This window comes from Rattus norvegicus, chromosome 3 (genome assembly GCF_036323735.1).
Source record: "Rattus norvegicus strain BN/NHsdMcwi chromosome 3, GRCr8, whole genome shotgun sequence".
Lineage (NCBI taxonomy): Eukaryota > Metazoa > Chordata > Mammalia > Rodentia > Muridae > Rattus > Rattus norvegicus.
In genome coordinates, this window is record NC_086021.1 from 188,831,310 (window position 1) to 188,843,054 (window position 11,745).

Consider the following 11,745-nt stretch of genomic DNA (forward strand, 5'->3'; position numbering starts at 1 on the left):
GATTTCTTTTATTCTTTAAATTTAATTTAAAAAAATTTTTTTTAAGATTTATTTATTTTATATATGTGAGAACACTGCAGTTGTTTTCAGACACACCAGAAGAGGGCATCAAATCCCATTACAGATGGTTGTGAGCCATCATGTGGTTGCTGGGAATTGAACTCAGGACCTCTGGAAGAGCAGTCAGTGCTCTTAATCACTGAGCCATCCCTCCAGCCAAGTCTAAAGTTTTGTGTTGTGTTTTCTTGGAGAAATACATGACTCCCATGAGACCAGGGAGCCCTGTTCTTCCCTCACATGGCCAGTTTAGATTGTTGTGTGTGAGGGTGGTTCTATACACCCATGCAAGGCCAAGGCCCATGGAAGAGTGATTTACACTACTTCCATTTCCTCTCACAGGTTGTGTCAGGTGGGGATGAGAACAGTGAAGGCAACTCAGGAGGTTCAGGGCAGCAGATGATGACCAGAAGTCTATGCAGACACAGAAATGTCCTGAGAGCACAAAGTGCTCTGTTCACTCAACCCAGGGAGGAAGCTGGTCCAGTGGACATTGGGTGGGACACAATGCCTGGAGGTTTTCACACAGGCTGTAAGGGACTTCTACTGACAGCAGACCCCTGGAATGAGAGTTTGGGGTTGTCAGTTTAGTTGGAGGTGAACAGGGAAGCACAGTTTTAAAGAGGTCTGCCTGGTAAGAAAGGCCAAAAGCAGTGACAAGCTACTTTTGCAAGAGAAATCCTCTCGAGGGAAGCCAGAATCACCTGTTCCAACCTGTCCCTCTGTATGTCTCTCATTTAATTCTGTTACCCTGTGGTTATGGTAGTTGTGGTGCTTCCTTGATATGGCTGTGTTTCTTACTGATTTGGAGGCCTTGTAAGTCCTGTGTGTTCATCCTGTATGATGGGCATATCTTCTACCTGCCTTTTCGGTCTTTTGGTAGGCTCAGTTCAAAGGTTTTTTTGCTGCTGGAGGCCAAGTTGCTTTGGCTTATGCTCCCTACCCCACATGGTTTCCTTTAGTTCTTGAAGCTCTGTAGAATGTTGTGGGTTTGTGTGGGGTTGAGCATCCACCCCCCCCTTACAAGGGACAAGGCGTCTGCTTTTACCTGGTTCTTTCATTCTCAGTCTCTGGCTGCTATTGTTACATTGCTTTAGTATTTATTCTTGTTTGTCATGGTTTTGGTTAAGTTCTGATACTAACTAGAATAAAAACTTCTTTTTGTTTTCATAAACTGTCTTGGTATTTCCTCTGTCAAGTGAAATTTTGGGGTTAACCTTCTCCTGGACTTTAGGAACTTTGCCACAGTCTTAACTTAAATGTTGACCTCTAGATTATCCTGGAGCACTGAGAGGCACTGAAAGAAGAGTAAAGTGAGTTAGTCATGTAAGGCGTGAAATTTTGGGGTTAACCTTTTCCTGGACTTTAGGAACTTTGCCACAGTCTTAACTTAAATGTTGACTCTCTAGATTATCCTGGAGCACTGAGAGGCACTGAAAGAAGAGTAAAGTGAGTTAGTCATGTAAGGCTGTCCTGGCTGCTGCATCCCTAAGTGTGCAGTGACTACTCCCAGTAGGGGAGGCCCAAGAGAGCTTTGGAGCCACTTGGAGAAAGAAACATCAGGGATAAGGTGCTGCCCTCAGCCTGAGTATGATGGTTGGCTAAATGAGTCTGGCAAGCATCTGTCTGAGTAGAGGGGTGAAGAATGACGTAGCCTTGGGCTCATGGATTCCATACTAAGAGGCTTTAGTTTTCATCTCATTATGAAGATGCTTGTGTTCTCAACCCAGGCTCCTTTTCCTTTTGCTATGCTGCTGTGCCTTTCAGATTGTGTTCAGCGTGGACCCTCTGGAAGGCAGCCCTGGTTCTCAGGTGGGGCTGGGTAGCTCACATTTCTATAAGGTGAGAGCAACTTTCAGGATGTGGGCAAGTCTAAAGGTCTCACAGACCTGTGGGGCAGGGTTCCTGTAGGGCCTGGGCAGGCACATGTGTATGTTTGTCCTTCCAGGTACACATACACCCTGAAACCAGCCACCGGAGAGCAGCTCAGCGGTCAGATGCCTGGAGTACCACTGCATCCAGGAAACAAGGTACAAATCTTCACTGCAAGGAATTCTACCCTGCCCAACCTTTGCACAATAGTAACATCATATCCGAAATCATGCATGCTCATGACAGGAAGCACTGTTATCTATCCAGAGTCACCTAGCAGTGCAGTGGCAGAACCAAGGCTCTGCAAGGTCTCCCCTCCCCGATGACCCTCCTCCTCTTCCTCCTCCTCATCTTCCTCCTCATCTTCCTCCTCCTCATCTTCCTCCTCCTCCTCTTCCTCCTTCTCCTCCTCCTCTTCTTCTTCTTCCTCCTCCTCTTCCTCTTCCTCCTTCTCCTCCTCTTCTTCTTCCTTCTCCTCTTCCTCCTCCTCCTCTTCTTCTTCTTCTACACAGTTGTTTTTTCAAGATAGGATTTCTCTGTGTGGCCTTGTCTGTCCTAGAATTTCTCTGTAGGCCAGCTGGTCTTGAATTCAGAGATTTACCTGTCTAAAGTGCTGAGATTAAAGGTGTGTACCACCACACCTGGTTCAATAAAGATTTTTAGTTTTATGGGTTTAATTTTTTGACTTTTGTCAAGGTTTTCCTTACTATGTAGCCCTTATTGGCCTGGAATTAGATTTGTAGACCCAGGTTAGTCTTAAACTCACAGAGATCTCTCTGCCTCTGCCTACTAAGTGCTAGGCTTGAAGGTGTGCAATATCCTGACTCAGGATGTGCTTCTTTAGGTTAAGTCAAGTTAGCTTTGACCTACATAACTCTCATGTATGGCTCTTGTCTTTCTTTTAGCCAGTGCATGGCAAGATCCTTCAGGCCCAGGCCCTAGGTCATGTCTGGAGAGCAGGTGGCCAACCCTGTTGCTTACAGTGAGTTTGGTCTGGATTTCTAACTCATAAACTCTCTAGGGTTCAACTGTTTCTTAGTACCTTAAGAGTAATGCCAATGCTGGGGTTGCTGTGCAGATGATAAGAGGCCTTTAAACATTCTCTATATTGGTATTATAGTATTGGGATCTTGACTGCAGTCTACCCCACCTACCCTACATGGAATTTAGCCTGGGCAACTGGCTTCACAGATGTGCCTTGCAGCAACCACTAACTCAGACGGTATTCGGGCTACATGTCAAGTGCACTCCTCAGCAAGGCTATCGCCCTGTTCAGCTCCCACATCTCTCACATTCTCCGGCAATGCCTTGTCTGTGAGTTTCTCCTCCTCATTCCGTCTTTATGGACTACTCTTTCCTGTTTTGTTTTCTTCTGAGACAGGGTCTCTTTTTGTAACTCTGGCTGTCCTGGAACTCACTATATAGACCAGGTTAACCTTGAACTTACAGAGATCTGCCTACTCCTTCCTCTCAAGTGTGTACCACTATGCTTTAAGGCTGTTTTGTGACTTACAGGTTGCAGCCTTAGCAGAAACAGTCCATGGGGCTTATGTGGATACTGTGGTTTAAGTCATTTGGGCCTATCAGGAAGAAAGGGTTAGAGGTGGGTGAGTTCAGCAGGAGCTGTGGTGTGGTTCTGCCCCCAGGGGCCTCCTTACTGTATAAAATATTCTCTTCCCAGCAAGAAACAACCTTTGTGATAGTGGTGCCTTTGGAGGTTGATAGGTGCTCAGGTAATTAGTGATTTCTTGGTAGTTTTCCCTGGAGGTGTTTACAAGAAATGAGTTTATTGAGGTCATTGATTGCTTTTGAGCCAACCTCAGGCAGGGCAGGCTCTGACCAGGAATGAAAATCATCTCTGATGGCACCTGGCTTTGCCTTCAGTGACTTTTAAGTTGTTCCAGTGTTTTAATTTCTGGAGCTTCCAAAGATTTTTAGGGATGAGCAGTGTGTGGTTCTAGTTAGTCAGGCATTGTTTGGAACTGTGCTTCCTTCAGAATCCGACTTGCCTGCTGCTAATGTGACCAGAATCTATTAATTTGATTCCCTTTTTTGCAGTTATGCCTGACATGTCACATTGCTCCCTATGTGCTTTTGGTAGAGTAACTAGGTCTGGTGCCACATGCCATGGTTTCTACAGAACTTTGTTGGGATCATGTGTCTTCTCTGTATTTGCCAGTATCCTTCACTGTCAACCTCTTTTTCATTCTCTAGATCCCTGAGAGGGGCCATATTATAGATTGGGCTCAGGCCTCAGCTCAAACCTGGTCTTTTGTCCTTGGCCTGTGTGTATGCAGGTGTCTTGCTCTTTCAATGCAGTAGATGAGGATAGTGGGCCCTAGTCCTCTCCTCATACCCAGTTCCCCTTGCAGGGAAGGTGCTGAGCTATTGGTGCTTCAGTCCCAGCCACAGCATGCGTGAACTGGTCCAGCAAGGAGTCCGTACCCTTATCCTCACCAGTGGTACACTGGCTCCGCTGTCTTCCTTTGCTCTGGAGATGCAAATGTATGTATGAGCCACCTCTGGCTGGAGATCACCACACTAGGAACATAGTAGATGGGGGTGGGTGGGGATGCTGGCCTGGACTCCAGGGCTTTCTGTGGACCAGTATCCTGAAAGTTCTCAAACCTTGGGTCTATCTATTATCTATTTCCTCTGGCCATTCCCAGTCCATTCCCAGTCTGTCTGGAGAATCCACACATCATTGACAAGAACCAGCTCTGGGTAGGGGTTATCCCCAGAGGACCTGATGGTGTTCAGCTAAGCTCTGCCTATGACAAAAGGTAAACGGCCCTGGTTTCTCAGCCTATCTGTAGTGTTGAGGGTTGCTGGGGTATAGGCCTCTCATAACTGCAGCCTGTCTGACTGTACAGGTTTTCTGAAGAGTGCTTATCTTCCCTGGGGAAGGCTCTGGGTAAGTACTACTCCACATGTAATTCTTTGTTCCTTCTTTAGGAAATCCTTGTTTTATAACTGGTCTGGTCCTAGACCCTCTACCCTAGTCCATGGGGTTAGGGGCCTAGAACTCCTCAGTTTGTACTCTTAAGAACTAACAGGGTCCAGCAGCCTTCTAAGCTTTGCCTGGACCACTTCCAGGCAACATTGCTCGTGTGGTGCCCCATGGGCTTCTGGTCTTCTTCCCTTCCTACCCTGTCATGGAGAAAAGCCTGGAGTTCTGGCAGGTGCGTTCCCCTACATATATTCCTGAGAGAGCGAGCAGCACCCCATATGACTGAAAGCCTGGGCAAGGTAGTTGGATAGAGCATGTAAACAGGGCTCTAGCCACAGCCCTTACTTGTCCATTCACATCCTGGCTTTTTCTCCCCCAGGCGCAAGGCATGTCCAAAAAGGTAGAGGCACTGAAGCCTCTATTCGTGGAACCCAGGAACAAAGGCAGCTTCTCAGAGGTCTGTGAGATAAACTAGGAGTCAGGTGGGGCCTACCTCTAGCACCCCCTCAAAGTCTTCAGCTGACCACTGTCCCTGCCCAGGACTCTGGTTGGCTCCAGGCTGCCTGTTCTGGACTTTGTGCTTGCTTCCAAGTTCTTGAGTGTTTCACCTGTTACAATGCCCCTAACATGGTTTGGCATGTAAATAATGGCAGTACATCTTTCTGTCCAGGTCCTTGGGACCCAGCAACTGCCCTGTCTGGGCGGGTCCCATGTTTTCTGGAAACACTAGACAGGCTCTGGGTATTGGATGTGCCTCTGCTAATAATAGTTATCATGAAAATGCTCTCAGATTCCTGGCGTCTCCATAGTTGAGACTATCCTTTGTCTCAAAAAGTAAGATTTAGTTCTCATTTGAGAAGAACAGGGAACTAAACCTGACTGACCATCCTTTTCATCTAGGTCATTGATGCCTACTACCAGCAAGTTGCCTCCCCTGGGTCTAATGGGGCCACCTTCTTAGCAGTGTGTCGAGGAAAGGTGAGGTCTCTGCAGGCCATCTTGCCTCTTCCCTCCTGTTTCTTTTTGTAGTCTGAAACAAGGCTCCTGCCTTGGGTCCCACATCCAGCAAACAAATTAGTTGGGAGCTATACTAGGGGCTATGTTGGGTGCTAATGGCCAAGGCCATAGTTGAGAGGTTCTGAGTATGGCAGACTTGACATGAGCCCAGTGTGGACCTGAGGATGGAACTTTCTTTCCTCCTGCAGTACCTGGGATAGGTGGCTTAAAGAGTTAGGGCATGGGTAGACCACAAGCCTGGGTAGAAACCAACAGGGAAGAGGAATCTCTATTTCCTTCTTCTAGGCCAGTGAAGGGCTGGACTTCTCAGACATGAATGGTCGTGGTGTGATTGTCACGGGCCTCCCATATCCCCCACGCATGGATCCCCGTGTTATCCTCAAGATGCAGTTCTTGGATGAGATGAAAGGCCGGAGTAGGGTTGGAGGCCAGGTGAGATACCACAGGGCTGGGTAATCAGGTAACTTTGGGGACCAAGGACCCTAATAACCAAAATTCTTCCCTTCCTAGTGCCTCTCTGGACAGGAATGGTACCAGCAACAAGCATCCAGGGCTGTGAACCAGGCTATTGGGAGGGTTATCCGACACCGCCATGACTATGGGGCCATCTTCTTATGTGACCACAGGTACAGGAAGACTGACCGTCCCCATTTCTTCACCCTTTCTAGACCGAGGATCCTCCAACCCTGTATGAAGCGGATAGCTACCTTTCTGGCCCTACCTGCTTCATTTTGAGGCTTGAGTGTAGTGACTGTAGGGCAGGGATGGCCCTTAGTTTTTATAGTAGAGGACTTAAACTGACAGCCACAAATTCACCCTCCAGGTTTGCCTATGCTGATGCCAGGGCCCATCTGCCCTCCTGGGTGCGCCCCTACCTCAAGGTGTATGACAACTTTGGCCGTGTCATCCGAGATGTGGCCCAGTTCTTCCGTGTTGCTCAGAAAGCTGTGAGCTCCAAATGCCCAGTTGATTTGCCTGTGTCCCCATAGAGGGGCTGGAATTCCTTCTCTGAGGAGCAATGGATGCAAGCCTCCTTACCCTATGATTCTACAGATGCCTTTGCCAGTTCCTCAGGCTGTGACCTCAAGTGTGAGTGAGGGAGAAGCTGCTGTCAAGGAGGCCACATTGTCCAGCCACTCCCTCTCCACCAGGAAAGCCATGAGCTTGGATGTGCATGTGCCCAGCCTGAGGCGGAGGCCCGTAGGTGTGTAGAGTTGGGTAAAACCACATATGACTGAGGCAGTATCCTTGCTTTCTGATAAGCTTTCCTGTCAACACACATTTTAGGATTACCGACTGCTGGAGACTCCGAGAGCAGCGTATGTGTGGAGTATGAGCAGCAGACATTTTCTGCCCAGAAGAGACCCATGGGGCTGCTAGCTGCCTTAGAGTACAACGAGCAGAAGGCTGGGGCATCTGAGGAGCAGGTGTGAAGTGGGGCAAGGGTGTCTGGTGGAAACATGGACCCTTCCTAGTACATACATAGGCAAGTGAGATTCAGCACCTCCACTGTACCATGCCTCATCCCCAGGCCCTGGCTCCTGTGGTGCCACCACCATGTCTCTCTGGTAGGACAGTGTGGCACAGTCTACTCAAAACCTAGCACTTCTAACCCCCTACTATGCCCAGAGCTGGCCTTTCTCCCACCCTGTGCTGTATAAATGGTGTCTTGAGTTCCTTCTCCTCAGAGGCCCTTTGCTCAATAGCCTTTAAGTTGCTAGGTCTGACTTGGAGAGCCTTCCCTCCATCCCTGCTCTGACAATCAGTTACCATAAATGTGTCCTTCATGTGACCCTCTCAATACCTGCAGACAAGGCCAAGGGGCATGACATAAAAGGGCCAGAATTTCAGCATTGCCACCAGAATTAGGGTATGACCTTTCCCTGCATCCCCTTTTCAAGTCTCTATTCAGGACACAGACAAGGATCCTGAGAACCCAAAAGGTACTTTGGAAACTGGGTTTGGGTTGGGACCATAGCTCTGTTTCCCTCAGGCACTCAGCTCCTCCACCCCATCTCTCCGGTGTGAAAAGAGGCTGTCCGTTGAGCAAAGAGGAGGAAAGAAGAAAGTCAGGCTGGTCAACCATCCGGTATGTTAGTGTCTCCTGCAGCTAAGATAGCTGCTTATGGGCACATGTGAGAATCTTGCCTCTGGTGCCTATTGCCCCTAAGCAAGGGGGTAGCCTCCAGTTTGCCATTCTTTCTCTAAAAAGACAATCCCGCCTTCCCATTTTTTTTTTTTTTTTTTTTTTTAGTTTGAGACAGGGTTGTAAAAAGGCTGGCATTGAATTTACTATGTAACAAGAATGACTTTGAACTCTTGATCATCCTCTTGCCTCTACTTCCCAACTGCTGAGATTACATGCGTGTGCCACTGTACTCAGCCTGCTCAAGAGATCTTTTTCTTTTATGCTGGAATCTAGCCTAACCCTTAGGATTATTTGGTTTGGGGTCTATGGTTGTGATTCCCTCCACCATAATGAACAGTGGCCTGATGGTGGCTCTTTCTGAGTGGACACTGAATTATCTGTGTGAGGAGGTACCGTGTGTTCTTAGTCTCAGATGCAAAGTTTAGTTACATCCTAAGCCATTAACCCCTACCTGCTGGAAAGGTGGCTTTTGTTCTTGTCCAGCTTATAAGACAATTCAAACAGTGCCCAGGAGGGCTGTTGCATCTGGTAGTACACTAGATACGGAGGGCCTGAGCCTGTTGAAGGCTGGAAATGGTAGGGGTGGGAGCTGTCTTACATAGTTCTTTATAGATCTGAGATGCACACAAGTGGAGTGCAGCCTGTTGAGAAGTGCCCTTCTCTACAGGTACATCTGCTGTGGGGTCATATAGGTTCCCTATAGGTTTCCAACTGCTTTTGGTGTGATCTCAGACAGGCCTGAGCTTCACCACATACCAGAACTGGGTCTTGTTTCTCTAGCAGTGCTCTGCTTTTTGCCCTGGTAGATAGTTCACAGGCAATAGCCTGAATGGCCCCAAACTCTGTACTGCCTCCAAGGCAGGAGGAAAGGGCTGGCTCCAATAGGGCTCTTGGTCATATTTCTTCTAGGAGGAACCAGTGGCTGGCACACAGGCAGGCAGAGCCAAGATGTTCATGGTGGCCGTGAAGCAAGCACTGAGCCAAGCTAACTTTGACACCTTTACCCAGGCCCTGCAGCACTATAAGAGTTCTGATGACTTTGAAGCCCTAGTGGCCTCTCTCACCTGCCTCTTTGCTGAAGACCCCAAGAAACACACCCTACTTAAAGGTACCCTGGTTTTCAAAATTCTGCTATAGGGTTAACACCACTGCAGTGGGGGTGGGACTGGTTATAGGGCCCAGGGTTGACTGCTTTCCAGAGAAACGGCCTAGTAGTTAAGCCATGGTCCAGAGTAATAGTATATGGACTCTATAGACTCAGACAACTACTTCCCACAGGTTTCTACCAGTTTGTACGACCCCACCACAAGCAGCAGTTTGAGGACATCTGCTTCCAGCTAACAGGCCAACGATGTAGCTACCAGCCAGGAAACAGCCTTCCCTTTGGAGAGCAAGCACAGTCAACTGCCAGTAAGCAAGGTCCCAGGCTAGACACACAACCTCAGATTCAAAGGGCAGTTTATACTAGAATGGGTTTAGTAGGCATCCCTCGTCTCTTGCTTGGCTTCTTTAACCAATGTTCTCCCAGATTCTGTCTCCAAAGGGTAGCTCTGTTTGTTGGACCTGCCCCTAGGGAACTCATGCTAGTGTCTTGGCAGCTGTGTACCTGTCCTACTTCTGTCCTGACTGAACAGCTGAGCTGGCCCCTCCACAGAGCAGTACCTGTGCAGTGCTTTATGTAGGGCAGGTGTGTTAGAGGGAACTTATTCATCCACAGAGCAGTATTTGTTCCAGTGCTTTACGCATGCAGGTATGGCAGAGGGAAAACTTACCCTTTGGGCTTAGTACTTATGCCCCTAAGCAGCCCCTGACCTAAGACAGTCAGGTGGGTCTGTGATGTGTGCCTGATGTCAGGGTCCCCTTTCCTGTCTGAGGATTTTGAGGCCTAATCTTAGGAGCATGTTTCTTCAGGAAGGAGAGAGCTGGAATCTAAACTGACCTTGTCTGAAGGTGCAGATAGGCAGCTGGATCCTGGAGAGCACCTGAATCAGGGGTGGCCTCACCTGTCTACCCATCTAACCTCCAAAGGTACCTGGCTCCTAAAAATCCCAGGTGAACTTAAAAATCCTTGAAGAGACATGTTGGACTGCATGGTTCTTAAATCCATTTGTTCTGATGACAGATTCTTTGGGGATTCCTGAAAGGAAGTGGTAGGGGGATCTCCCCAAGCCATTTGACAACCCCCCCACCCCAAATCCCCTACCCCTCCAGCTCTCAGAGCCCAAAGGGAGTAACATTTCTCCAAACCAGGAGACACCAGCAATTGTCCAAAAGTGGGATGTGTGGGAGAAAAACCTGGCCAGCCTGCTGTGAATGACTACCTATCTGACGTCCACAAAGCTCTGGGATCTGCAAGCTGCAACCAGCTTACGGCAGCTCTGAGGGCATACAAACAGGATGATGACCTGGACAAAGTGCTGGCTGTGGTGGCAGCATTGACCACTGCAAAACCTGAACACTTATCTTTGCTACAGAGTATGTAATCCTTGGGTGTAGGGCATAGGTTCTGGGAAGGTGGTGAAGGCTGTATGTGACAGGTCCATGCAGAGGTTGAGCAAAAGTTCCCCCACAGGATTTGGCATGTTTATACGTCGGCATCATAAGCCTCGGTTTGTACAGACCTGTGCAGACCTAATGGGCCTACCTACCATAGGCAAGGGCTTGGAGCTCCCATGTCCCAGGGATGAGAGTACAACTGTGCCTTCTGAGCTTACTCATGAGGACATGAAACCAGGTGAGGACCCACTTGAAGATTCCATCTACACTTGCCCTGTTACCCTGAGCCCCTCACTGCACTGGGGGCTAACAGGAAGGAAGCACTTGAATTTCTAAGACTCATTGCTATCTTTAGGGCCCTCGACGTCCAAGAAACCTGAGAAGACCCAGAGTAAGATCTCATCCTTCCTTAGACAGAGGCCAGACCAGAGTGCGAGGTCTGATGATACCATAATGCAGCTTCCTCCCAGACTACCCCCTGAACACACGACGTCTCAGTGGAGTAAGCAACAGGGCCTGTAGTGACTGTTGATTATGGCAGTGCACTGGGGAGTGTATGCTCACTTAGACCTCCTGCAGATTTTGTATGCCCAGCCTGTGCAACTGAGGATACAGTGCTTTTCCAGTGCCCTTCCTGTGACTTCTGCCGCTGCCGGGCCTGCTGGCAACGTCAACTCCAGGTTGGGGTCCAATCCTTTGCACCCAGCAGGCATCTCCCAGGTGGTGGGGGCTGAGGGTTCAGTGCCAGGCTTCAGTGCCTAGCAGGTATCTCCACAGGCCTCTAGACTGTGTCCAGCTTGTGGTGCTGTTAACAGGAAGCAGAGCATTGCACAGGTCATCTGGCCGAAGCCCCAGTGAACACAGATGATGGCCTTTGCTGGCCCAGATGCGGCTAAATCCACTGTAGCTCTCATGCTCAGCTGTCCAATGGAATCTACTTGTGAAGTCTTAAAACTTCAAATATATTGGCATCGCACACATATTACTGAAGGTATAGACTGTTCAATAAAATTAACAGTTGTCAGGATGGTGTCTGAGTTGTGGTCTTAAACATCATTTTATGGCAGTGCCAGGTATGGGGCACTGTTAATCTCCACAGGATTAATCCACAGCAGATGGATCTCTCCTAGTTCCACGACAGCCAAAGCTACATTAAAAACTCCTTTTTAAGATCTTTTTCAGACCTGCACTATCCTCCATTCCA

At 48.6% G+C, this 11,745-nt stretch overlaps 1 protein-coding gene across 17 annotated transcripts in view; it reads left to right on the forward strand.

Annotated features, from left to right (window-relative positions):
* Positions 1–11,568, forward strand: part of Rtel1 (regulator of telomere elongation helicase 1) — a 64,549-nt gene extending 52,981 nt beyond the window's left edge. For 7 of the 17 annotated variants that reach the window (XM_063284242.1, XM_006235773.5, XM_006235772.5 and 4 more), the window contains 22 exons: positions 1,825–1,899; positions 2,006–2,087; positions 4,302–4,434; positions 4,599–4,712; positions 4,803–4,843; positions 5,026–5,111; positions 5,259–5,336; positions 5,780–5,857; positions 6,182–6,328; positions 6,407–6,522; positions 6,720–6,843; positions 6,950–7,100; positions 7,184–7,323; positions 7,890–7,985; positions 8,955–9,153; positions 9,324–9,455; positions 9,957–10,073; positions 10,296–10,520; positions 10,618–10,779; positions 10,897–11,043; positions 11,121–11,221; positions 11,319–11,568. In XM_063284242.1, the coding sequence (XP_063140312.1) occupies positions 1,825–1,899; positions 2,006–2,087; positions 4,302–4,434; positions 4,599–4,712; positions 4,803–4,843; positions 5,026–5,111; positions 5,259–5,336; positions 5,780–5,857; positions 6,182–6,328; positions 6,407–6,522; positions 6,720–6,843; positions 6,950–7,100; positions 7,184–7,323; positions 7,890–7,985; positions 8,955–9,153; positions 9,324–9,455; positions 9,957–10,073; positions 10,296–10,520; positions 10,618–10,779; positions 10,897–11,043; positions 11,121–11,221; positions 11,319–11,399 (2,625 nt within the window). In that variant the 3' untranslated portion in view covers positions 11,400–11,568. Of the gene's footprint in view, positions 1–1,824; positions 1,900–2,005; positions 2,088–2,834; positions 2,912–3,049; positions 3,244–4,301; positions 4,435–4,598; positions 4,713–4,802; positions 4,844–5,025; positions 5,112–5,258; positions 5,337–5,779; positions 5,858–6,181; positions 6,329–6,406; positions 6,523–6,719; positions 6,844–6,949; positions 7,101–7,183; positions 7,324–7,889; positions 7,986–8,954; positions 9,154–9,323; positions 9,465–9,956; positions 10,123–10,295; positions 10,521–10,617; positions 10,780–10,896; positions 11,044–11,120; positions 11,222–11,318 lie in introns of those variants that run through there. The other 10 variants (XM_006235774.4, XM_006235775.5, XM_063284243.1 and 7 more) reach the window with 10 other exon arrangements.
* Positions 11,569–11,745: the final 177 nt, after the last annotated feature.